The sequence below is a fragment of the Cryptomeria japonica genome, chromosome 6 (genome assembly GCF_030272615.1).
Source record: "Cryptomeria japonica chromosome 6, Sugi_1.0, whole genome shotgun sequence".
In the NCBI taxonomy this organism is placed as follows: Eukaryota; Viridiplantae; Streptophyta; class Pinopsida; order Cupressales; family Cupressaceae; genus Cryptomeria; species Cryptomeria japonica.
Window position 1 is genome coordinate 641,829,512 of NC_081410.1, and position 27,072 is coordinate 641,856,583.

At 37.8% G+C, this 27,072-nt stretch overlaps 1 protein-coding gene across 1 annotated transcript in view; it reads right to left on the reverse strand.

Annotated features, from left to right (window-relative positions):
• The window catches only part of LOC131068653 (sodium/proton antiporter 2), a 158,069-nt gene that overhangs the window by 18,144 nt on the left and 112,853 nt on the right, over nucleotides 1–27,072 (reverse strand). Inside the window, exons 7-8 of the mRNA XM_058003889.2 lie at nucleotides 20,730–20,791; nucleotides 20,304–20,603 (exon numbers count right to left, since the gene is read on the reverse strand). Of these exons, the coding sequence (XP_057859872.2) occupies nucleotides 20,304–20,603; nucleotides 20,730–20,791 (362 nt within the window). The remainder of the gene's footprint in view (nucleotides 1–20,303; nucleotides 20,604–20,729; nucleotides 20,792–27,072) is intronic.

Genomic DNA, 27,072 nt, shown 5'->3' on the forward strand with positions numbered 1-27,072 from the left:
GAAAGCTAGCCTTAAAAGAGGATTTTGCTCCTGACCCTTCCAAAGGGTCGAGAGCGAAATCTTCCCTTTTTGCCTTCCTTTGGCCTTAAAACCTAGTCTGACCTTGCCTGGACCAAGTTGGGTGATAGATTATCTTGATAGTGAGAGGAGGAAGTTGATTTGATCAAGTTTGGGGGAGAATGAGGTGAACCTAAGTGAGAAGCTAGCCAAGAAAATGATTTTGCGCTCCTGACCCTTCCAAAGGGTCTAGAGCGAAAATCCTTGAGGACCTCAATTTCTTCCTTGTCTGGGTCAAGTTCGTAGCTCCTTAGGCATGTATAGGGGTGTTTTGACATGCTCTAGCCTTAGGAGATGAGTAAAGGTGAAAAGAATGAAGGATTCTAGCCTACAGGGTGAATTTCGCTCCTGACCCTTCCAAAGGGTCCAGAGCGAAATTCTTAAAAACACTCATTTTTCCTTTAGCCAGAGTCAGGACCAAGGTGGAAATGAAAGGAAAGTAATCTATGTTTGCCCCCCAAAGAGGATGAGAGTTGGAAAAGTCAAGGATAAAACCCAAAACATGATTTTCGCTCCTGACCCTTCCAAAGGGTCCAGAGTGAAAATCTTTGTAGCTCTTATTTTCCTCCTTATTTTGGCTAAGCTTTGGTATGATGGAGAAGGAATTAGTATGTTTTGGCCCTGAGAGGGCGTGGGATGCTTTGGAAGATCAAGATTTTAGCCTAAAAGAGAATTTCGCTCCTGACCCTTCCAAAGGGTCCAGAGCGAAATTCACTATAAACCTCATTTGCTACTTGATTTTGGCATCAATCCTTGTTCCTTAGGTGAAAAATGATCTAAGTTTGCTTCTTGAGGTGGTTTGAAGTTTGAAAAGTGAGTGATCAAGCTTAAACTAAGATTTTCGCTCCTGACCCTTCCAAAGGGTCCAGAGCGAAAATCCTCCTAAGGCTCATTTCCTCCCTAGTTTGACCAAATTTTGATTTGCAAGGCATCTTGAAAGGAAGGATGGACATCTTTTGCCATTGCAAATGTTTGAAAGCATTGAAAAATGAAGGATTTTGAGCCAAATAGTGAATTTCGTTCCTGATCCTTCCAAAGGGTCCAGAGCGAAATTCCTAGAAACACCTATTTTTCCTTGGATAAGGTCAAGTCCTTGAGTTTTTATGGCGTGGATGGAAGTGAGATAGCATGTCTTTGCCTCTTGAGGTGGTTTGGAATTGGAGAAATGAAGAATCAAGCCTAGAAAATGATTTTCGCTCCTGACCCTTCCAGAGGGTCTAGGGCGAAAATCTACTTAGACCTCTTTCCCTTCCTTGTTCGACCAAATTTTGATGTCCAAGGCATGTTGAAAGGGAGAACGATCATGTTGTGGCCTTTGGGAATGTTTGAAAGAGTTGAGGAATGAGTGTTTTAGCCAAGGAAGGAAATTTCGCTCCTGACCCTTCCAAAGGGTCCAGAGCGAAATTCCTTACAAACCTATATTTTTAACCTTGCTTGAGCTTAGACCTTGTTCCTAAGGCGAAGAGAGAGGAGATTTTACCTTGCAAAGAAGATTGGGATTGAAAGAATGATGATTTTGATCTAGAAAGGGAAATTCGCTCCTGACCCTTTGTTGTGACCATTTCACACATCGCCCCATTAGAACGAGGACCCCCCTCTTTTGTTTTTTGGTTTTGCCTTCTCTTTGCCTGTTTTTCTCTCTGCTTTTAGGATTTTGAGTGAGTGAGTGGTCTGTCTTAGTTAGCTGGATTAGGGCTGAACTTTAGAGGCTCAGTTTTAGGGTTTCATTCAAGTTAAGTCTAGCCAAATTTTGGAAAATTGTTAGTCTTCCTGAAGATTTAGGATTGTCAGAATGAGGTATACCCTTCAGGAGAGTCAAATTGGTTAGGTTAGGGATAGGACAGGACTTAGGACAGGTCTAGATTGAAGGAAGGGTTTGCCTGGGTAAGGTCTAGTTTGTTTCTAAGTCTGGGTAAGCTAAGCTTGGTTAGTGAGGAAAGTGAGTCTAGTGGGCTAAGTTAAATAGGGAATGAAATGGATCAAGAGCCTGAAAATGTCAAATTCGCTCCTGACCCTTGCTGAGGGTCCAGGGCGAAATTCTTTGTAGATTGGATTTCCTTCATAATTTTGACTAAGTTTTAACGTGTTTGGAGATGAATTTGTGTGTTCTCGCCTGGAGAGGTTTTTGATCGATTTTTGGAGAGCAAGATGATGCCTGAAATAGGGTATTCGCTCCTAACCCTTGCTGAGGGTCCAGGGCGAACTTCATTCTAAACACAATTTCTTGTTTTGAGTGGACTTGCTAACTAGTTCCTAGCCTTGAAAATGACTTGACTTTGCCTTGTGAAGTGGTTTGAAACTTAAAATTTGAGCAATTTAGCCTGAAATGAAGATTTCACTCCTGACCCTTGCTGAGGGTCTAGGGCAAAAATCTCTATTGGAGTCATCTCTGGCCTTGTTTGGTCAAATTGAGATGTCAAAGGCATGATGAATGGTGAAGTGAACATAATAGAACCCCCTAACTTGTTTGAAGATCAAAAGATGAAGGAGTTTTGCCCAGGAAAGGCAAATTCGCTCCTGACCCTTCCTGAGGGTCCAAGGTGAAATTCTTTATAAACACATTATTTTACCCTTCTTGGACATAAAATCCTTATTCATAGCATAGTGCAGGGTGAGATCTTTCTTGGCAAAGAAGTTTCAAAGTGAAAAGTGAAACATTTTGGTTAAAATTGAAAAATCGCTCCTGACCCTCTCAGGAGGCCCAGAGCGAAATTCTCAAAGACACCTCTTTCTTGCAAGGACAAGACGATTTCTATGATTGGAGTGGATGAGAAAAGGTATGTTTTATCCTGTGAAGATAATTTGGATAATCAACAAGAAGCAACCAAGCTAGATAAGCAAAGTCGCTCCTGACCCTTGCTGAGGGTCCAAGGCAAAAAATCCAAAATCTGACTTTTTTTCTCCAAAGTTGAGCAAAGCTAGGCATAAGAATAAGATTGAAATGATGTTTGAATTGCTTTGAAGTGAAAAGGAATTGTTAAGAATAAAAGTTTTAAAGCCAAGGAGAAAAATCGCTCCTGACCCTCTCAGGAGGTCCTGAGTGAAATTTCCAAGTCTTCTCCTTTTCTTGCAAATTCAGGACAAAATTTATTGTTTCATGACTTGGATGGGAGAAAGACATGTGTGTAATGCCTTAGAAGTGATTTCAAGTTAAAAGCATGAAGAAATATAGCTAAAACTCAAAATTCGCTCCTGACCCTCTCAGGAGGCCCAGGGTGAAAATCCTAAAATCTCCCATTCTGCCTTACAAAACAAAATCAAACTTGGATTGGGAGCAAGAAGAAAGATATTTCCTGGCATTGTGAGGTGGATTGAAGTTGGAATGATCAAGAATTTGCTCAAAAAACTCAAAATCGCTCCTGACCCTTGCTGAGGGCCCAAGGCGAAAATTGCAAAGTCAACCTATTTCTCGAGTTTTTGCTAAGGCAAGGATATCCTAGGCTAGGAAAGAAAAATCGCTCCTGACCCTTGCTGAGGGCCCAGGGCGAAAATTTGAAAAACTCTTATTTTACCTTGCAGAAACAAAGCAAACTTGGATGGAATCGATAAGGAAGGGCATTGCCTAGTGATGAGTAAAAGTTTCAACATAAAATGATGATGGATTGAGTCTAGATTGCAAAATTCGCTCCTGACCCTTGCTAAGGGTCCAGGGTGAAAAACTTGGAAGGAGGATTTTCTTGCTTGGTTTGGTTGAAATAAAGTATCAAAGGCATCTTGAAAAGAGGCATAAACATGATCTTGCTTGGTGAAGAGGTTTTTAGATGAGGAAATGAGGATTTTTTTAGTCAAAATTGCAAAAGTCACTCCTGACCCTTGCTAAGGGTCCAGGGCGAAAATCTTTCAAACACCTATTTTGCCTTACAATAACAAACTAAGCACGCATGAAATGACTAAGGAGGATCATTGCCTAACCTTGTGAGCTGGATTGAAATTAAAATGGAGTAAGTACAAATAAGAGAAATCACTCCTGACCCTTGCTGAAGGTCCAGGGCGAAATTATTGGCATTCTTCATTGAAACCTTAATCAAGCATTGATATTCCTCAAATCTCCCAAAATTGCTAAATTCGAGGCATTTGGAAAGATTAAATCAAATTTGCATTAAATTAGAGGCATTTTAATTTAATAAATTAAATTTTGACCTTGAAATAATCGAAAGGGGCATCTTAGAGACATCTAAAATTAATTTTTAAATTAAAATTTATCAAAAAGTGCTCAAGCCATTATTTTGCCTTTATTTGGCAAGTCGGCCCACCTTTTTTAAAGGTTTTATTTTTTTTTTTTACCTCTTTATTAGCAAGTCGGCCTTGGGGAAACAAGAGGTGAGCGCTCTATATAATGGGGATGCTTTGTTCAAGTTTTAATCATTCATTCATCCCTTCTTAAATGCGAAGTTGAAGTGCGAATTTGAGGAGCGAAATATAGCATGTTTGAGGCGAATTTCTACTAAGTGTGGATACTAAGGAGGGTGGAATTTATTCTTTTGAAGCTAGAGGAGGCGCAATCCATCCAAGGGAGGACTATAATCTAGGCCTTGTCCATCAAAGTCTAGTTTTCTTTCATCATTGTCAAGTTTTTTTTGAGTATTCAAGAGGTATGGCAAAATTATCTTAATATCCTTATTCAAGACTTGATTTTTAGGCATTTTTTTAGAAAAGTCTAAGTGTTGATTAATATCTTAAATCCTCCTTTTGAGTCTTATTTTCTACCCTTTAATGCTCAAGGACTAATTTTGAAATGTTGTGTAGGTGTCAAGATGGCGACTCCAAAGGCCGGAGTATCTACTAGTCGCCCGGCTCTCATCAAAGAAGATCAGAAGAATGACGAATTGGAGACCAGGATCGTGTCCAAATGGAGTAATATTGGAGACACCAACTTAGGCAACTTCAACGTGAAGAAGTTTCGAGAGGTCCCCTACATTGGTAAGCCATCACCTGTTGCGAAGAAGATAATCGAAAGTGGCATCATCAAGGCGGCAAGTTTCCCTCCCGCAGTCAAGTGTCATGAGCTGATGATCGAGTGTGCCCGCCACTATGACTCACAATCAAGGACGATCATATCTAAGGACGGGAACATCTTAGCTTACCTTTCAGAGGAAGCCATAAGCAAAGCTCTTCATCTTCTAGACCATAAAGATATGATTTACAAAAGCTTAGAAGGAGCCAGGTCGATCTATGAGGATGATCCTGAAACTTGTTTGAATCTCATCAATAAGAATTGGTTGCTCAAAAGTGACCTCGCCTGAACAAGATTCCCAACACACCACATAGGATCGACTTCCAGGAGGAATACAGAGATTTGATAACTTTGCTCAATCGAGTTATAGGGGCTCCTCAAGCCGCCTTCTTCGAAAAGTGGATGTTCTTCTTCATTCAAGTGATAGTCCAAGGAAAAGGAATGCTTCATTGGGCCAGAATTATTAGTAATTGTTTGGATGTGCAGTTGAGAAGGCTAAGACCCACCAAATCATTCCACATGAGCTCATATGTTATATATGCCTTAATCAGGAGTTTCGAGTATGCAGGGCTACCTCACAGAGAAGTGATCGGAAGAGGACCCAGAGAAATGAGAGTTTGTGATTCTTATGTTCATCTACATCATCCGCCTAGAAGTGACTACAAGTTAGTCAATGACACCTTCACGATGAACATTACCAGGATATTGCAAGGGGGGATTCATAATCGACTATCTCTGGATGCACAAGAGCTTGTGAAGAAGTATGGTGCATGGTTCATCCAGTTTCAAAAATTCACATACATCAGGGTTCATGGGTGTCCTTCACCTCCTTACATGTTGCCAAGATATCCAATAGACAGGATAGTGCTACTTGAGGTGACTAAACAATTGGCAGCTTATGCGAAGGCATCCAGACATAAGCATGGAAATGGAATTCCCGTGCCCATCATACTAGGAAATTCAGTTGAAGTATGTCCTAATACTCAAGCCACTGAAGATGCAGAGAAGGAATTATCTTTATACTCATTCACATCCTTTGCTTCGCGTGAGAATTTTGATCCTCATGGTTATATGGAGGAGACAGTCGGCAAGAAGTACAAACATGAGTTTCAGGTGGAGGACTTTTGGATGAATCTCCCAAGTGATTTAGAGGTTAAAAGAAAGATGCATTCCAGGCTACCTTTAGATCTCATCAGGAAATGCAAAGTTTATAGAGTAGCTCATCAAGCCCAGGATAATGGTAGATACCTCCAGTCATCCTATGAGAAAGAGGACAAAGGAGTGAAGATAGATTGGAATGAGCCCGAGGTTTTAGACTTGAGAGCTTTGATGGCTCCTGTTTTATCATGCACTCACAGATGGGTGGATGTACAGCATCAGAAGTTGAAGGAGCAGAATGTATCAATGACTTTTACTTTGGAGGCAAGACCAGAAGAAGGAGAAGCAAGCGTGAGTGAGAATGCTTCTCATTCCAAAGGCTCAAAGAGGAAAGAAAGACCTGAGAAAAGGGAAACCTCCAAGAAGAAGCAGAAAACAAACCTCGATCACCCACCAAGCACATCTTCTTGACATGAAAAGAAGTCAAGTCAAGGAGAAGATCAGGAGAGGATGGTACATGAAATTGATGAATCTATGGAATCCATGGTACAAAATGACAAGCTAGAAATGGGACAGACGCCTCAACATTCATCAAGTCAATCTCCCCAAGTTGATGCTAATGAGCTACATGAAGAGAAGAATGATGATGAAGTGACATCTCCTTTCCGAGAGGATGGACCACCGCTTAAAGAAATACAAGTAAGAGAAACAAGATCCGCCATCCTGGATCGGTTAAAAGAGAGACTAACAAGGGTGGTTGTGATTGAAGAGGAAGAAGATGTATTTGATTTAGAAAGCCTTATAGGAAATTCTCAAGAGGTAATGGAAAAGAAGAAGGCCACAAAAAAGTCCAAGGTAATAAGGGATGAGACAGGATCCAGGAAACTGCAAGTAGCTACACCAGTAGTGGACAAATATGAGGGTGAGATTCTTGCAAATGAGTATGACTTAGAAACATTTGAGCTTGGTCCACTTACCACCGAACAAGCGATGGAAGAGGCAACCGATTCATTTGAAGCACTTAAAGACAAACTTAAAGAAGAAATGGAAAAGAATAAGAAGCTTGAGAGAGAGGTCGGTGCTTGGAGAGGCTATTTTAGTCATCTCAATCAGCCCTTGAGACATCAAGGATCCAGCTGTATCTTCTTTACAAGCACTCCCTCTTGAATTAGTTGGTGAGGCAGAAAGGGTCAAGAGCTTGGTTCAGCTTATGAGCTCTTGGATTGATAAATCCCACCTGGTAGCCGTTGAATTTGCAACAAGAATGATGAAGACAGTTCATCGAGCTATCCAGGTCCTTGAAGTTATCCATAATCTAATGATAACTGTAGCCGCTTTCACTCACACTAGAGATATTATCATTCCTATCCTACAAGTAATAAGGCAAACACCAAGACGAATCCTGGCACAAGAAAAGATAATGGATGGAGGAACCCATAACCTCCTACAATGGTCAGCTCTACTGCAGATGAAAGAGGTCCTTTTTGAAGACATCAACACCAAATGCAGTCAAGTTGAAGGTATCATTCATCCAATTCAAGATAGGGTGTTTGAAGTGTTGTGTACCATTCTTGGCAGGCGGATCAAGATTGAGACAGATGTGGACATCCAAGAGTTGGAGGAGAGAGTCAAGGTCATCTTTTGCAAAGAGGGGAACATCATCACAGATGAGCAATGAGATCAGATGTTCACTACCATGTTCCTGATTGAGAAGATCAGAGAACTTGAACCTGGATGGGAGGAAGCTCTTCTCACTGCTTTTGATCAAGTCCTTCATTTGGAAGAACAAATAAAGAATCTTCCTGAGATTCCCATTGCTGAGATTGAGGGAATTGTGTCTAGATTCGTTGGATATGCTAAAAAAGAGCTTAGGAAAGGGAACAAAATTCTAGATGAAAAGTTGTTATAGGATGATGTGGCATCTTAATTCCTATTGGTCTATGTTTCCCCGATATTTATGCCAATTAAATATTGGCTATGCATTTAATGATGTTTATCTAAATGGGGACCTTTTTTTTGTAACAAACCCTAATTAGGGTTTAGGTGTCAAAATCTCAGCCGCTGATCTTCTTTCGATCTGGGCCATTCATTGTATTTGAGGATGCTATATATACCCTCACTCATTTTCATTTTGTTAATAGAGAGAAGTTAGAGAAGAGAGAGAGCTTAGAGAGAAGAAAGAAAGTTATTGTGTAGCAAGATTGAGTAGTGAAGAAAGAATTTTGAACAATTGGTGTCTATTTGGCTTTGAGATCAATAAAATATTGAAGTTATGGTGTTTTATTGCAATACTTGTGGCTATCTTCATGATTGTTTATTTTCTTGAATCACTCTCAGTTGAAGTAGTATTTAAGTTTAAGTTTGAAGGACTAAGTGTTGTGCTTGATCTTTGGTGAGATTCACGTTCCAAACCACTAGCTTCTAACTGATTGTAAGGATGCCTTGTGTGGTCAACTGGAAATATTGAGATTGCTTAAGAATTCAATCATTTTGGGAGTATTGATATGTATCTCTATGATAGTGTCTATATCCTTGATGATTTGAAAGTTACTGAATCACCTTAGAAGATCGCATCAATTCCAGTAAAGTTGTAATTTCTTGGCGATACTGAAATTGGTAGAATCTTACCAAGTCTAGCCTACATTGAGTCATTCTTAGGATTAGATTAGTATTCATTCCTTGAAACCCTTATCTTTTGATCTTTTTTGAAAATCTGTTAGTGTTAGGAAAATCTTGTTCATGCAGTCAAAAGAGAGTAACACGGACAAGCTTTCTCAGAAAGTACGTAAGACCCCTTGAAGAAACAGCATATACAACGACCAGTGGTGCTTATCCACACGTAGAGATCCTACAACGAAGAACCTCGAAGTCATCTTGATTGATCCTTTTCGCGATATCTTCAGCATTTAGAGGCTTTAATCAAGAGACGATAAGGTACCATTTGGGTATTTTATTCTGTGTTTGGTTGTGTACAAAATACACGTCAACACCCTTCCAGAGGATCAAGGGCGAAATTGTGAAAAACCTATCTTTTCCCTTAGTTTCATGCCAAATCTAGTGTGGATCATGATTAAAGAAGGCCTTAGGAATGACTCCAAATTGCCAATGATTATCAAGATTGAAGGAATTGAGCCAAATGATGAAAATCGCTCCTAACCCTTCCAAAGGGTCCAGGGCGAAAATTCTTCAACCACCTATTTTCCCTTGCAAAATCAAGTCAAACTTGGGTTGGATGTGAGAGGAGAAGTGTTTACTAGTCTTTTGAGGTGAATTCAACTTGAAATGATGGAGGAATAAGCCTAAATTAAGAAATTCGCTCCTGACCCTTCCAGAGGGTCCAAGGCGAAATTTCACCAAAACCACCTTTTTTCCAAATTTGTGACAAGACAATTGCAAAATAAAGTGAATTGGGATGGGAGAAGTCTTTAGGAGTAACTTCAAGTTGCTAGGAAACATTGAAATTGATTGAGCCAAATCAAGAATTTCGCTCCTGACCCTTCCAAAGGGTCTAGAACGAAACTCTAAAATCCACCTATTCCTTTCACATTTAGACCAAGTCAGGCCTGGACAAAGATGATAGAAGCCCTTGAGATTGCCCTTGAATGGATTTTGGTCTCCAAAAATGATGATTTTGGGCTAGAGGAAGAAATTTGCTCCTGACCCTTCCAAAGGGTCCAGAGCGAAAAACACTAAAACCATCCTTTTCTCCAAATTTTGTGCTAAGTCAGGCCTGGACTAGGGTGAGAAAAACTATTTGGAATACCTTGGAAAGATGTTTGACCATCAAAAGTGTGAATTTTGAGCTAAAATGAAAATTTCGCTCCTAGCCCTTCCAAAGGGTCCAGAGCGAAATTCTAGATAGGTCCTGTCCCTGGCTAGGTTTTTGAGCAAATTTGACCTTTTAGGCCTTATGAAGATCAAACCAATGTTGCCAAGCTGGGGAATGAATTCAATGTGAGGGAGTCCAGATGAAGTGAAGTGAAGAAAGTGAAATTGTGTGAATAGGCAAGCAAAGAGTGAATTTCGCTCCTGACCCTTCCAGAGGGTCCAGAGAGAAATTCATCAAAACCACTATTTCCTCTGTGTCAAGGCAAGATTTTGATTCCTAAGGCATGAAAAGACTGGAGGGAGATTATTTAAGCCTTGCAAGATAAATTGAAAGTGAAGAAGATGGAGGATTAAGCCTAAAACAGGAATTTCGCTCCTGACCCTTCCAAAGGGTCCAAAGCGAAATTCCCAAAATCACCTAGTTTGCCCATGAGGAAGGTCAAGTTGTGGATTCCTAGCCTTTGGTGAGGAGAAGGATAGCGTATGCTTGCCTTGGAAGGCATTTTGGAGTAGAGACATGATGGAATTGGCCAGGAATGCAAAATTCACTCCTGACCCTTCCAGAGGGTCAAGGGCGAAATTCTTATAGGGCCTGTCCCTGGGAAGGATTTTGAGCAAGCTTTATTTTGATGTCTTCTTGTTGATATTTTAAGGTATAAAATGCTATGTTAGAATAAATATATTATGTGTCCTTAATCATCTTATGGTTTGTCTTGCAGATGAAAGAAGACCAGTCCAGCATCATCAAGGACGACCTTCTCCAGTCCAGCATCCTCAGGGACGACCTCTTCCAGTCCAACATTTCAAGGAAAGGTACACCATCCATCCTGCACATCAAAGACAAAGGAAGTTAAAGCAAGGGTTCGTTGAAGGAGCCAATAGTTTCAAAAGAGTTAATTAAAGTTAGCTTCTTAGCATCATCAAATTGAACATCTACCAAGTTACAAGGGTCAGACAAGGTGGCATCCTAGTCATCACTCCTCTAGTTGGATTGGTCCATCTCAGCGTGTCCAGATTCAATGTACCTGACTCCTCAAAAATGACACAAACTTCGATGTACCTAACCCGGTTATCCATTGGTCGAATACTCCAGAGAAAACATGTGTCCAAATAATGCAATTATTTCATTGGCCAGAATTGAGTTTGTTGTAACAAACCCTAATTAGGGTTTTCATTGTAAAATCTTGGCCATTGATCTCAAATTGATCCGAGCCATTGAATTGTATTGAGAGCACTATATAAGCCTTGGCTCCTCATTTGTAAAGGCGAATAGTTAGTCAATAGTCAATAGTGGAGTCAATAGTTAGAAATAGTGAATAGTCAGTTGATAGAATAGCAATTAGAGTAAATTAGGAGGACAAGGCAAGAAATTGTTGCCAGTGATTGTAAACAAACTCCATTTTCATTGAAGTTATGGTGAAGTGTGTTGTTTCATTGCAATATGCGTGGTCTCTTGTTGAATCTTCATTTTAGATGATAGATAATTAAATTGAATGAAAGAAAATTGTTGAATGCACCTGTGTGGAATCCATCTAGTCCATACCACTAGCCTCTTACTGATTGTAAGTGCGCCTTGCGTGGTCAACTGGCATAAAATGAGCTTAATCTTAAGTCGTTACACGTCTATTGTTCATGCATTATCTTGAATGGTGATCAGTGTCTAATGGTGTACGATTTGAACGTATTGGAAGCATCCCTTAGAAGATCGCACTGAGTTGGTGTCGGATTGTTCAAGCCTGATGGTGAGACCCAGCCCAGCATGGCTCCACCTAGTCATTCATCCATCTTCTCGCATTCTAGGTAGTAGAGTAGACTTCCTGAATCCTGCATCTTTTATCAGTTGTTTGTCTTCTAGTTAGTAAATAGGACTTGTGATTCCAGCAAATCAGATGTTCAGGTCATCGAGTGTAAGTCCCCTTGTGATTCCAGCAAAATCACATCGTACCACGAAGAGCTTATCCATGAGTAGAGATCCTACATAACAGAACCTTGAAGCTTCTCCGATTGATCCTTTTGCGATATCTTCAACATTCGGGAGCTTTATTCAAGAGAGGGTAAGGGAACTTTAGGTATTTTATTTTGTGTTTGGTCGTGTACAAAAGACACATCAACAGGTCCCCATTTGCAATGGGGTGATGTGTGAATACATCACAACACTATCCATGGCCTCATAAATATACCCCATTGGGGTTTGATCCCCATCTACCAAGAGGAGAACTCTAACCAAGGGCTCCGACACCTACGATTGAAAAATACAAATTACAAAAAAGACAAATTAATGAAGTTACAAATTAATAATGAGAGGCTTGAATCAAGAATAATTAAAAATTCAATTTTCGAAGTTACCTTCACAAACTTTGCAACCTTTTGTGCAAATTGGTTATCGAAGACTATGCATGCAACACCCTCTCCTTCAGGCTTCTTTGAATAAGGTGAGTCTAGCCATGCTTGACTTACAAACATTTGTTTCAAAGAAGTCAATGCGCCAAGAATGCTTTGCAACATCAAGAAAATCGTTGCAAACCTTGTGACATCGGCTCTCACCAAATCTCTCCCTTGGGTGTGCTCTCTCATCAAATGAAGAACCCAAGGGTGATTGTAAATATATTTTGTGATCCTCCTTGCATCTTCCACAACTGGAGTCACCCAATCAAGTTTTCCTATGTCCTCCAAAAGAAGGTCAAGGATGTGTTGCACAAGGTGTCCAAAAAAGAGTGGGGTGCCTATCTTGGAGGATTCTACCTGCTGCCACATATGCTGCTGCATTATCTGTGATTATTTGCACCACATTCTCTACTCCCACCTCCATGACAATGTGCTCCAACATTCCAACCAATGTTTCTGCATTTTTCACCTTATTTAGGGCATCAACCGATTTCAAAAACACATTGTCCTTGCAAGCAAGCAAAAAATTAATAATGGTGCGTTTTTTGCCATCTGTCCACCCATCGGAAAGAATGGTGCAGCCATATTTTCTCTATTCTTTTTTTTTGGTCCTCCACCATTTCTTTTGCCCTATCAATTACATTTGTGAGCAACCTACAAGAACAAAGTGAAATTAAGTCTTAGTACACAATTTTGATTTAATAAACAAGAAAAACATTTAAAAATGAAATCAACTGGACTATTTACTAACCTCCCACCCAAATCCTTGTGAGAAGGGGCCTTGTACCCTTTTCCTGAAACTGTCATTGCAGTAACCAAATTTAGCCAATAAGGATTGTCTACCACATTGAATGGGATGTTGTTGAAGTACCAAAAATCAGCACATGCAATGTCTATTTTCTCATGTGCCTCCTTATTCCATCCAGAGGCCTCTAATGATGGTTGTGCTCCAAGTGTGTTCCTGGGCACAAAATAATTACCTATAGACTGTGCCACTGATGTTGATGTAGTAGGTGCTCTATTAGAAGAAGCAAAAGTGGTGGCCTAGGTGGTGCTGAGTTTGTGGATACGTGAGCCACAACAAGAGCTCACTCTGCCCTAAAGTGCTTCTTCTTCTTCTTCAATGTCAACTGAAACACCTTGAGATTTAGCTATGGCTGCTCTCATGGCTAGTTTTTCCCTCTCCCTTCGCACTTTTTTCTCTTCCCCAGCTGAAAGTATGGCATTAATGCCTCTTTTTATTTCTTTCGTGGCCCCAAGACATACCCTAGCATCATGCGTCTCAATGCTTGCAAGGTGGTAGTTTAGGTGGTTTATGCCTCAATGAAATATTTTCTCACATTTAAAGCAAATCACTAACCCAGGGTCTATTCCTTCATAGGCATACCTCCAAACCCTATCTCTAGAACCTTTAGGACAGGTGCCTATATATCCAGATGTGCATGGTTCTAGTGGCTAGTTATCCCCTGAATTTGCCATATTGAATTAATGGTTAATTGTTAACCTACACATACAAAGTGAAAAGACAAAGTTAATATTTTGGTTAAATAATTTAACAAACTATCTAAATTAGTTTAAATAATTTTAGACATCATTCAAAGTTAAAAATAAATTAAAAAAACTATTAGGGTTTGATTTTTTTTGAAAAACTAGAGATTCTCCAAAAAAATAGTGAAAAATTCAACAAAACTTGTCAAAAATAGTGTTAAATCTTATTCCAATGACTCTAAATCATTTTTTACTACATAGGAATGACTTTCTATTCATCTAGATGCAACAAAAAATAAATAAAATGTTTTAAAAAAACATAGGAAAAAAAATCAGAAAACCTACCTAGGAATCTGATTTTTCTTCAAAAACCACCTCAAATCTGCTTCAAATTGGCAAGAATCGATGGAAATCAGTTTGCAAATGTTTGGGAGTGTGTTTTTCCCCTTCTCAGCAAAACACAAGACAGAAAATGATGAAATATAACTCATTTCTGCCATTTTTTGCCTTTATTAAGTGGCAGGCAAGTTTTTTTCACGGACTAGCCGAGTTTTTGGCAAAAACTTGGCAAGTTTTCAGTGAGTTTTTGCCAAATACTTGGAGAGTTAAAGTCGTAAAAACTCGCCCAGAGAAAATACTCGTGAGTTTTTTAAAACTCGCCGAAATTTCAGGGAGTAGTCCAACTATGGTCGATACATTAATGTATGCAAGTCTTGTCACCTTCAATATATATACATAGTCTCTAGCATAATAGACTTCTTCATGTATGATTATTGCAATTTTGTCTCTTCAGAGACTTCACAAAATTGCGGTGCTAGGTTGCCATGGTGTAAAAGTGTGGAGGCATTACAGCAATCCAGTAATTGTTAATAATCTGATAATGACAATCATCAGGCTACAAGCAATCCATTCGGCCAGGATTGATACTACATGGCCCAATCTTGTATGATAACCACGGAGTTACATTAACAAAGCAGTGGTCAAAGCAAACAACAGTGGTCTGATATCGCCTAGCCCAATCTTATAGGCAAACCAACGATCTATATGTAGGATTAAAGAAAGACTTATTACAGGGACAGCAATTCCCATGAAACAAGGTGTGATCAAGACTAGGAAGGCCACTAGCTCATTAGTAATTAATTAAGGATGAAAACTAAGTCCGCTTAAGGACATAGTTAATTATTATTTGCAAAAGATGTAATAAGGAGAGACACAACTCTTCATATCATGCCCCACCTTACATAAGGAAAGATTGTGGAGTCTCAAGAGGGCATCGGATTTTGATTATTTGATTCATAGAAGATTGATAAGGAAGCCAGGTGAAGGTGGTGTATCCACCCTCTTGCAAGGCCTTAGATGCATGAGATTAAGGTATTAAATAAGCAGAGACAGAGTCTACCTTTCTCACATGAACATTAGGATTGAGATCAGACACAGTGAATAGATTGAAGCATGATCTTTCATCCTGCCATCGCATGATAAAGAGAAACCAATCAGGCACAGCGATCTGGATCAGAGACACACTTTGTATTAACTTCCAAAGGGGTAAACGAAGCGATAATAATATAATTCTGCACTTACATCCATACTCAGACACATTGGAGTTACATCTGATTCAAATACCAATTCCTCTAGGAATATTATAATTAGAAATTTTAATAATACTATCGATTGCTGATAAGGAATCCCATATCCATACAAATTGAATCTTGTTGAAGTCAATTCTATATCACTAACTAGATTGTAAGAAGCACAAATATAGCTGTATGTCAAGTCCTCAATAAGGGGCATTACAGGCAGCTATAGGAGAGTTTATTGTTATCTTTTGTGGATAGGTGGTGAAAGGTTTTGAAGCTATAACTCCAGCTGAGAAGATTGAGGCAACTAGATTGCATATGGAGGGGGAGGCAAAACAGAAAGGAATTCATTGGAGAGTTCACAGACTAGTGTGTCATTGCCAACAGGATCTGTGGATGTTGGATTTCAAGGGGGAGAGGATTCTAATTATACTTCTACTAGAGAAAAGAAGAAAACTACTACTGTTGCAGCTATGTTTAACCACAAGTACAAGATGTGGCTGAGTCCTCAATTGCTAAGGTGGTATGGCCATTAAACAAAATGGTACAGTGGCTGTTTTTAACAAAGACTTAGCATTTTGGAAATGTTATGGTCTCTTTCCAGCATGGTACGATAGCCAACAAATAGTTATTCACAATAATAAAGTCACGCCTCCCTTTAGACTTAATACAACAACCAAATAAATATTGCTTATCACCACAAATATGTATGGTGACTAGTCCACAGCAATAAAACAATAAGAAACTGGTGTGGCCAACTATCAATAATACAACAACCTCGATTCAGTACAAGTTACAAAAAATATAATAAATTGATTTTTTATGAAACAGCAAATAAGCTATATAGACTATTATGGTATTACCTTGCAATCTCACAAGTCCGCATTAAATATGAAATCTTCAATCACCAAGCTGAAATTAAAATCAACTACAATTCTTTGGGCACAACTGCGATCCCTAAATGGAATCACCTCAAATAGATTATATTTTTTGTCTTCCAGATTCTCTATGACAAAGGGTTTTCATCCTGGAGCACAAAGATGAACAAAAACGCTCAAGCTTGGTAAAAAGAGTTTGATAACAATAATATTGGATGCCACAAATGGACAAATTGACCTCCTTTTATAAATTCTCTTTGGGCCCTCAATCTGAATTTCTTTTTGTTAAAGTAACAATTATTTAGTAATAATTAATTAACTTTTAGTCGTAACCTTTAATAAAGTCATTCTGACTTTAAGATGTTATCTATGCTTCATTAGTTTATTATTTTCATCCCACATTCATAAAGAGGCTTATCACCTTTTATTGTAAACTTATATAAGAAAGCTTTTGCTTCTTATTTTAACAATAAATATCTTGATAATCTTTATGTGCTCAATTTTCTTAATATGGTATTAAAACTCAGCTAGAGCCACAAAATCTGTGAGAGCATGAAGACCTAGGGGCCACGACTGGCAAAGATGGATTGCAAGTGTATCATGTACAGAGCCAAAAAGAATTATACATCAGAACCATATAGAATCATGCAAGGTTTTTTGGCAAATTGTGCCCAACAAAATTATAAATCCCATCATTTTTTACTATTGAAAATCATGATTTGCATTTTTCGCAACTTGCAAATTTTCTTGTTAAAGTACTCAAATTTATGTTCAAAAGTGGAATGTTAAGGATTATGTCTTTCTTTTAATTCCTTAGACAATATTCAATGCTATTAATGTATGCTCTCTAGTTATTTCTGATTATGAACTGAAACTTCTTTGTTTTCAGGTGGCTGTAGATAATATTTATTGATTTCGATATTTCTCCAGCATTCTTCACGGCACATATATATAGGCATTGCCTTGTAAGATCAAGGCATGCCTTGACCGGACATGTCTCATGACATGTCCGATCAAGACATGTCTTGATCAAGGGTGGTGTCTCTTCATAATGCGAACCGATAACTATCGGTTAATATAAATGCCAATACATAACAAATGATAATCGATGCCAATCAGTTTGTGATTTAATGCGGTTTGATTAATCATTGTAACCGATAATGAATTGGTTAGTTTCTAATGCAATTTTAGTTATCATTAACCGATCACTAATCAGTTAATTCTTAATGCTATTTCATGGTAATCGATGGTAAATGCAACCCGATTATGGATCGGTATAAGAGCAAAAATATGTTAATACTATTGTAGTTATCATATGACAACACTAATTAGTGTTGTCATATGACAACTAGAATAGATATGCAGAACCGATTACAATCACAGCAAATAAATGAAATCACTGCATAGCAAATACGATCATATCTCGATCGATGATAGAAATGCTTATAAAGATGATTATGATGTCTACCATTAGCATGTAGATTTATCGATAGGATAGATGATTGAATGAGAGACTTCATTTATCTCTCATTCAATCATTTATCTTACTGAAGCTACATTGTTTCAACATTTCTCTTCTGAAAATCATGCTCAGGAGCTTAAAGATCAAGAGAAGAATTTTTCTTGAGACTCACGTCATTTTTTTTAAATAACAAGTGTTTATTGGACAAAAAGCACATTTTCTCTTTTACAATTTGTAGGTCACATAGGTAGCAAAAAATTGCAGAGGTCACAGCAACTAATGTATTTTTTTTATACCAGAAAATTTGCAGAATTGTAGCAGCTAGGCTTTTCCAGTCAAAAATCTATAGAAACACAAGTCGCATGGGTAGGGCACATCACCAACTTATATAGGTTCATTTTTTTAGGTGACTGACATATCACCAGCACTTGCAAGCCGCAAAAATACTCAATTTTTGTTTGATTTTCTTCGCTAGGGCATGGATTTTTGCGCCAGATTTGTAGGAAAGGGGTCTACTTTAATCTAAGTTTGCAGAAAGGAGGTATTTAAGGGAAAATGGCCTCAATAGCCAATATCATGTTTGAAGGCACCCAAAGATTCTCTAGTGAAAATTATAATATGTAGAAGCAACTTATGTTGACTATTTATTAGCTAAGTTGCCGGTTCGCGTTCAGGCACCGGTTCGGGTTCGAAGAACTGGTACAGCAAAATTTTGAAAAGGGGTTTGGGTTCGTTTAGTACAAAAACAATTAAAACACACACACACACACACATATATATATCATTGAATTTCAATTTATAAAATAAAAAAACTTAAAAATAAATAAACCCCGATAGCTACTTTGACTGCTGCTGAGATAGTCTGACCAAGAGCTGTAGCATGTCAGCTGAGTCAGATGAAATGTCATCAGCAGGATGCCAAAACAAAGCACAGGACATAATAAAAAATTCGCCCAACTGAGTGACTGAACTGAACTACGAACCGTATACGGATCACGAACCACGAATTGTATTTGGGCAATACGGGGGCCTATATAGCCGAACCCGGTAACTCAGTTTATTAGTATAGACACCTCACCAATATTGTCCTTAGTAAAGATGCCCGTCCAAACACTACAGGTAAAGACTAGGAAAAATTTCTATGAATGCAATAGAGAAGCCACCATGTTGATAAAGTTATCTATGATTGGTTCTACAAACAGACCTCTCCAACCCAAGTTCTTAACAAAAGTAGGACCTGAGGGAGAAGTAGAGCAACATGATCAAAATAATGCAGACAACTATATGGATTAGTTGCATGAGTACCAATCATGGGGAGAGAAGTTTCATGCAGCAATGTCTATATAAGATTTGTACAGCTTGAGAATGTGAAATTGACCTAAGACTCAATTGAGGTGGCTGCAATTTGAAAAAAAAAAAAAACATTTCTCATGAAACTCAATTCAATGACAATTTTTTTTCTTTCCTTCTTCAGGGTAGTTGTGTAACAGCAAAGTATAATAAACTGTGACAGATTTAGCGAAATTAGAAAAGAGTTCTGGCCTTAAAAGTTTTTAGTCTCTGATATGAAATGATGCACACTTATGGTAATATTAGCTTGTATACATATGAATAAATATAAAATATAAAGTATTAAATAGATGAGAGGTGATGGCAGGTTAGATAGAGTAAGGAATATTAGCTTTCTGCAAGAGGTGGGTAGGTTCCTGACCATACAGGAAAATGTTTACAGTTTAATGACGTGTATCTGTGTGTCATTGCAGATGCACTCAAATGGCTATATTGCAAAAGATATATTTGAAGGAGAGATGCACAGTGCTAAAGATGGTTGATATAAAACTACAAATTTTCAATCATATATAATACATAACTAGATATACACGTCAGGAAACAAACAGATTTTCTGGTTTTGCATTGTAAAACCATATACTTTTCTGGTTTAAACATGGCTCATTTTTGGAAAAACTTAATCTCAACCATTCGAACACGGCCTGACCGACCAAAAATCTCATTTTAGTCTTCCTTTGAGGTTCACACAATACATAGCGTTGCGAATGTTTCAAGACTTAGTTTGGTAATTGTAAAAAAAAAAATTGCATTCCCTATTAAAGCACTAAGGTGTCTTTGAATGCATCACATGGTATTTAAAAATCCTGCACAGCAGGATTGAATTGTCTCCCCATGCATATTTGTGTTAGCATAGATCTGACTTGCTGGATGCAGAAGCATTTCAACCAATTTAAAGCATAGCATAGTTAAAACGGGGGTACAAAGAATATGACAACCATACATTGAAGATGTGGACAATGGCATATTCCATGATCGAAACACAACTATATTGCATGATTAAACCAATGGTGTTATGTAAGTCAGTGAACTTTTAACATTATGCAATACAGAAAGAGGAGAGTAATATACAGAAATAGATTACTGTGTGAACTTTTAACATTATGGCAATACAGAAAGAGGAGAGTAATATACAGAAATAAATTACTGTATTTGACAACATAATGGCTTCTCTCTTTCCAGTTTAAAATTAAGAACAGTTATGTAATTCAACAAGTTGTCATGCTCACCTCCCTACAGACAACAAAATGCCAAGGAAGAAGAGGATCCCTTGAGTATCAATTCGTGAAAGAGCTTGTGGAACTTTTAATCTCTGACGCTCAGAATCCCCATAATGAATTGCATCTGTCAGGATCCACAACACTCCAAGGCCAAAAATCATACCCAAAAATGGAGGCAATCCTGTTAGTGCCTTAAAGACAGGCACAAATAGCAATGCCCCGATACCAACAGCAAAAACAAGTTGTCCTCTTGGTGCCATCTGCTCTGATGCATTCAAATCTGGTACCTCCTGTTTTCTGTTAACTTCACTGGAAAATGAAACAGAAAATATGATATCATTTTTTACTCAATGACAATCCATTACCGTGTCATTCTATTTTCAAAATCATGTACAATGAGGTCCAATGAAGCCAAGAAATTGGTCGATTATCTACCTGGTTAGCGACATAAGGGCCAAGGGGACTATCAAGGAAACTGCTGCAGGGAGAAAGAGGTCCTGGAAAAACAATAAATGCAATCATTAGAAATTTTGAAACAGGATTATAAAATCAATGTAATAATGAGACCAAATATCTCTTACTAATATGTGGGCAGCAGGGAAGAATGATGGAATGTTGTACCTGATTTATTGTGAAGCTCCTAATCCATACCACTAGCCTCTTGCTGATTGTAAGCATGCCTTGCATGGTCAACTAGAATTATTGAAAGTGCTTAAGTTCAATCGTTACTGAATCATGGATATGCATTCGAGTGATGGTGTCTATGCTTAGTAGCGATTTGAAAACCTTTAAATGTCCTTAGAAGATTGCACTAGTTTTGGTGGAGTTGTTCTTGTATGGCAATACCAAGACTAGTAGAGTTTTCCTTAAATCATCTTTCATCCATCCATTCCTAAGATAGCTTAGAACCTCTCAACCCTCATCTTTTGCCATTTTTTGATAAACATCTAAGCAGTAATAGGAAAGAACTTCATTGCATATCATCTGCAAAGCACTTCATAAAGTCTCTCCATGCGAAAGGCCCCTTATGAAACAGGAATCACAACGACCACTCGTGCTTATCCACACATCAAGACCTGACATTTATAAACCTTGGAGTTATCTCAAGTGATCTTTAAGCCAATCTTCAGCATTTGAGAAGCTTTGTTCAAGAGAGAATAAGATACTTTTGGGTATTTTATTCTGTGTTCACATGTGCCTAGAAAACACATCAACAGATCCTTGTGTATCATTTCAACTTGTTGCTTGGTTTCTTGTTACTTCTCATAGTTTAAGTAAAGTTCATTGATTATGGTGGATGCTTGTAAGGATATTGTGATGAATTCCTTGGTTCATACTTCTTGTGGTTTGATGATTGTGAATCATAGTGTAAAGTTAGCTTGAACCTTGTCATTGTGCTACGTTTGATTGTGAATACTTATTCAAGTTGCACCAACATTGGGTATTTGAGTGATGTACTTACAATATGAAAATCTTCCATTTTCCCTAGATGATTGCATCAGTCTTGTGTAGTTGTTGTCGTCATGGCGAAGCAAGAATTGATTTGAAGGAGTTTGTCTATCTAAGAAACATTCATCGTCATCATTGATCTTACGAGTAGCACAGCCTTTGTAAACCCTTATCTCTTTTGCCATTTATTTTCCAAGCAAATTAGTTAGTTTCCATGTTACAAATTGTTCATGTTCAATGTAAGTCCCCTTGTGATTCCAGCAAAATCACATCAACACACTAAGTCTATCCACAATATAAAGTCAAGACCTGACTATCGAAACCTTGGAGTCGTCTTGTTTGATCACATAGTTTAGCATCCGAGAGGTCTTTGTTCAAGAGAGGATAGAATACTTAGTATTTTATTTTGTGTTGCATAGTGTCATAAAGAAAACACATCAACACAGATGAGCTACTTCCACATTCTATGGACTCACTCTCGGAATCTCCATCCGACATTGATTGTATGGATTGGTTGGCTACTCGACTCGCAAGGTCCTCGCCTACTTTGGCAGGGAGTGGTAGGTTCCTGGCAACTTCCCGCCACTCATTCCACATACAAGGTATTGTGCCTCCAGATGGTCTCTCCCAACTACGGCTTTGACTGACACTTCTACTTATACGTCTTGTCGAACTCTATGATTCCTCGACGATCCTCCACAATCGTCGTCATCTTTCACTTTGTTCTTTAATCCAAAGAGATCTTCTCACCGATCCTTCTCCCTCCTCACAGCTATTTAGCATATGTTTTCTTTCCTTATTCGGCCATAGGGGCATTAATTGTTGGAGGTATGACGTCTACTTGTGTCACGCTCCTCTTCCTTCCTCCGGTTTCTTTCCTCATACCGTTGTAGTATTTGCTGTCAACGCTTCTCTCGGCCCCTTTCCTCCTAACGATCTTGTAGGCCAATGTAGTTTCGTGCCAACAACCTTGGGAGTCTTCCAAGAAGATCGTAGATAGCATCATTCACTTTCAGTTTGTCATAGATGACGCTCTTGGGACCGCTCTCTTAAGAGCTTCCCTTTGAACGTATTGATTGACAGATAAGCCCCAGTTCCTCCGATGTGTCTTCCTCTTCATCAGTTTCCGATACCAATACTTGTTGTTCGAACAACCGGCCCATTACAGTGCCAAATTGTTTGTTGCCATATTGCCTCTCTGTGGCTTAGATCTCTAGGTTCGTATTGGCAATGGTGCCAAAATGTTTACTTCAGAAGAATGTGATTTATATTACGCAGAGTAAACAATAATTAACATTTACATCATACAGTAAGTATCATAAGAACACAAACATCAGAACATGGCTAGAACATGTCTTTTTATTTCAGAACGTAATGTGTACAGATCAATAGTAATGGTTTCCAAGACAATGATTAAGTATATATAGTAACTAGTGGTTGGTTAAGAGTACCAACCGTCAACAACTACCAATAACCTCCGGAAACAATGTCATTACATGGCCAATTATTATTTAACAAACATTATTTATTAACCACGACAAAACTACTAACTACATAAGCCATCATTGAATCTCAAGGATGGTCTCTCACACTATGCCTCTTAATCACATTAACTATAAAGAACAAAAATGAAAGGCAAGGTCCTTGATATTAGATTTAGCAGCCCACAAAAGACTCACATTAGTAAGAGGAAACGATTCACTAGTTTAACACATTAACTATTGTAACAGCATCCTTATGTGATTTTAATTTTATGTACTTGGGTAAAATTCACTTTAGGTGTTCTTCCTAGAGTTGCATGGAAACTGATATGATGTTAGATATGAATATGGCAAATTTTTAAGACTCCCTAATACAAATACAGCTGGAAATAGCTATATAAAAATTATCATACATTCAATAATTTACACCTCTCTCTCTCTCTCTCTCTCTCTCTCTCTCTCTCTATATATATATATATATATATATATTGTTTTTTTGTTTTTTTTGTTATAATATTTATTTTATAAAATATATGTCTTTAGAAGTGTGTTTGTGTGTGAGTAATATATTTTTTATGTTTACTTATTTTTGGCAGTTTGTGAAAGTTAGTTTCATGATCCTGAATTGGATATGACAATGGATGGTCTGGGATCGTATCCAGATATGTTGAACAAGGCCCAAAGATGCACCCACATATGGATACATCCAGATATTGCATCCATGCCATATCCAGCAGTATCTTATTCTGTGCCAGTATCCAATTCATGGATATACTCATGGATATACATAGAGCAGGAGAGGAGAAGATTAATCTGGACTTCCACCTTAGGTGATGATTGCCCCCTCAATGGTTGACCCTCAGTGACTAACTAAACATGATGATTGAACATCTAGATGACTGGTAATCATGTAAATCCCTTTCTTACAAAATGGTTTTATTATTCAGTCCAAACTCCATGCATGTGAATGTGGATGCATGTGCAAACATGCACAGAGAAATTTATGATTGATTTGGGGGAAATTATGAGGTCAAAAAAAAAGGCCAGGTCCAAATTTCAATTGTCACATACCTCCATATGTTAATACATTGTCTGGTAAGTGGAAATTATTACATTCAAACTATTGTAACTTTGTACATTTCATTTCCTGTAATCATGCCCATTGATATATTCTTCTAACAAATAATACCATTCATTCCTCATAGATAGAATTATTTATTTTTAATATTCTGTGGATGTTATGTATACCAAATTCACTCATGTAGGATATTGAGAATTGTATTACAGCTGTTCCTTTTGACTGAAACTTTTCTCCATGATATCAAATCTGCAACAGCTAGCTACACTTTGTTGCCTTTTGCATTAAGAGTCCGCCATTTTACCTTGCCTTATGTTCATCTTTCTCCTATAAAAGTGGAGCTCCTTTTTCTCCTATTAAAGAAGAGCCTTAATTCAAGAGAGAGGAAATACTCAAGTCACATCTAATCATGGGGATCTAAAGAAGCTATCATATAAGTTTTTGGAAATATAAAATTTAGTAATTAAGTGAAGATTATGAATCAAGTTAAAATTAAAAGCTTGAGTGCAAATATAATCTCTAATAAACATAAGGCAATTCACTGTTTGAGGCATAGAAGCAACAGTCTGCAAAAAATCGCGATTATACCCGATTAATCCCGAATCCTAGAGCTAGCCGATTTATTCCCTGAAAAAATCGTTTACCAATTGTTGACCCAAATTTCAATGATTTTTTGCATCTAAATCACATTAAAAACAAAAAAAAAATGACAAGAAAAGAGCCAATGTAAAAATTTGCAAAACCCTAAAAAAACTTGCGAAATTACTGGATTGCTTAGAAGTAGGGTTGATCTGAGATGGAATCAAAGTCAATGTGGAATCAATGTTGAAAAAATTTGTTATTTTGTCCATTTTCAGGGGGTTCATCATTCCCCACACTTCACTTGTTCAAACCCACGAGCTCAACGACCCAACAAAGGCAAAAGGCCCACAAGCTCAATGGCCCAGTAGGGGTTTGAACTTGGTGGCTGCCTCATCAATGGAGTGTTTCTACAACAACACTAAACATTTGAAGACAAATATAATATAGATATGCGATATTTAATATATAATTGATGTAGTTAATTTTAAATAAATCCAAAGTGCTCCACGAAATAAATTTGAATGACAACAAAAAAGCTTACATAATTGTAATAAAAGAGCCTCCAACACACAATCATTAAAATTTGTCTCTACCTAAAATAGTTGTTGCAAGCTAGGTATTGCCAAAACCAGTGGCTTGCCAATCTTTTACTTCAGCTAAACAAATGCTTTTTGTTGAATTCTACCCCATATGAAAGACTTACCAATTGCCATCAAGGAATATAAAGCATTGCAACTGTGGAATATGATTTGATAAGCTTTCTCAAACATTGAACTACCCCCAGAAAACTCCTTGCCTCAATCACAATGAAAGTCTTGGATCACTTCAAAATGGCTTCCACTTTTATTAAATTCCTAACAATAGTTGGATCTCTGTCTGATAAATTTTGATCTCACCTACTTCATAGACTTAACTAATCTTTGATATTAGACTTAGACAACTATTTGATGTATTTGGTGACTGCCCTTTTAAAAAGTTAAATGAATATTTGCCTTTGTAATCAGCAATATGAATATAAACAACAAAAATCTATTTTTTACAATCATGGGTTAAACTTGTTAAATTTGTTACAATACTAAGATCACAAGAAGATGACCATGCACAGTGATCATAGGGTGTGCTCGATTAACCACAGGCAATGATTCTCATCATTTTTGCCCTCCCAACCATAAACGATATACTGTTATCGTCTCCCCCGAGAATGGAAATTATATCTCTGATATATATATATATCAATCTGCATATGACTTTATAGTATTGCTTCACTTCTTGAAGCTATATGAACAAGTTAATTTGCCATACAAAAATACGATCTGTATGTAATAAGTTTGCTCTTCTAATGAATTCGTTGTGGCTGAAGAATGAAGTCAATCTGCTATGTAAGACGATCAGCAGTAGACCAAACACGATCTGTAGATGATAATGCATAGGCTGAAGGTGAAGGCAAATCTGCTTGCTCTTCTAATCGATCTGCTTGTATGTCTTGTATAATTCAATCTGCCTTCAGTATGTTCAATCTGTTGTACACAGCGATCTGCCTTTATAATTATTATCAAGTCGATTTGATCTTATAATATCGATCTGCCTTTCTTATTCGATAATCATCCTCCTCAATAAGATCGTTCCTCTCAAATATATATATGCGTGGCACCCTTTCATCAAGAGTCGGCCCTTAAACATTATGTCTCTTCATAAGTCAGCCCTTTCAAAACTTAACAAATATTTAATCAAGGCCCAATCAGTTATACACATGCCGATTTAAATAATATTAGTTTGCTTATGAATCACATATTTGGTCTCAATTAGTCGGTCTGTAGGATTACTACTGACGCTATATATATTATCAACACTCCCTCTTAGCTAGGGAGAAATCCTTCTCAATCTCTACAAATCACATCACCTCATCGTGATGACTAACACAATGACTACACTCGTGTGAATGAAGGAAGCTTATCACCTCATCGCGATTTTTGACCACAATGGCTACTCCCATATGTGGAAAGGAAAGATATCACCTCACTCTGATATCAAGCATTATGGCTTATCCACGGATATCACCTCACATGATATCCACCATAGAGATTTCCTCAAGTAATATCCACCATTATGGCTTATCCATAGATATCACTTCACATGATATCCACCATTATGGTATATCTAAAGATATTACTACATGGCATGTCCACGG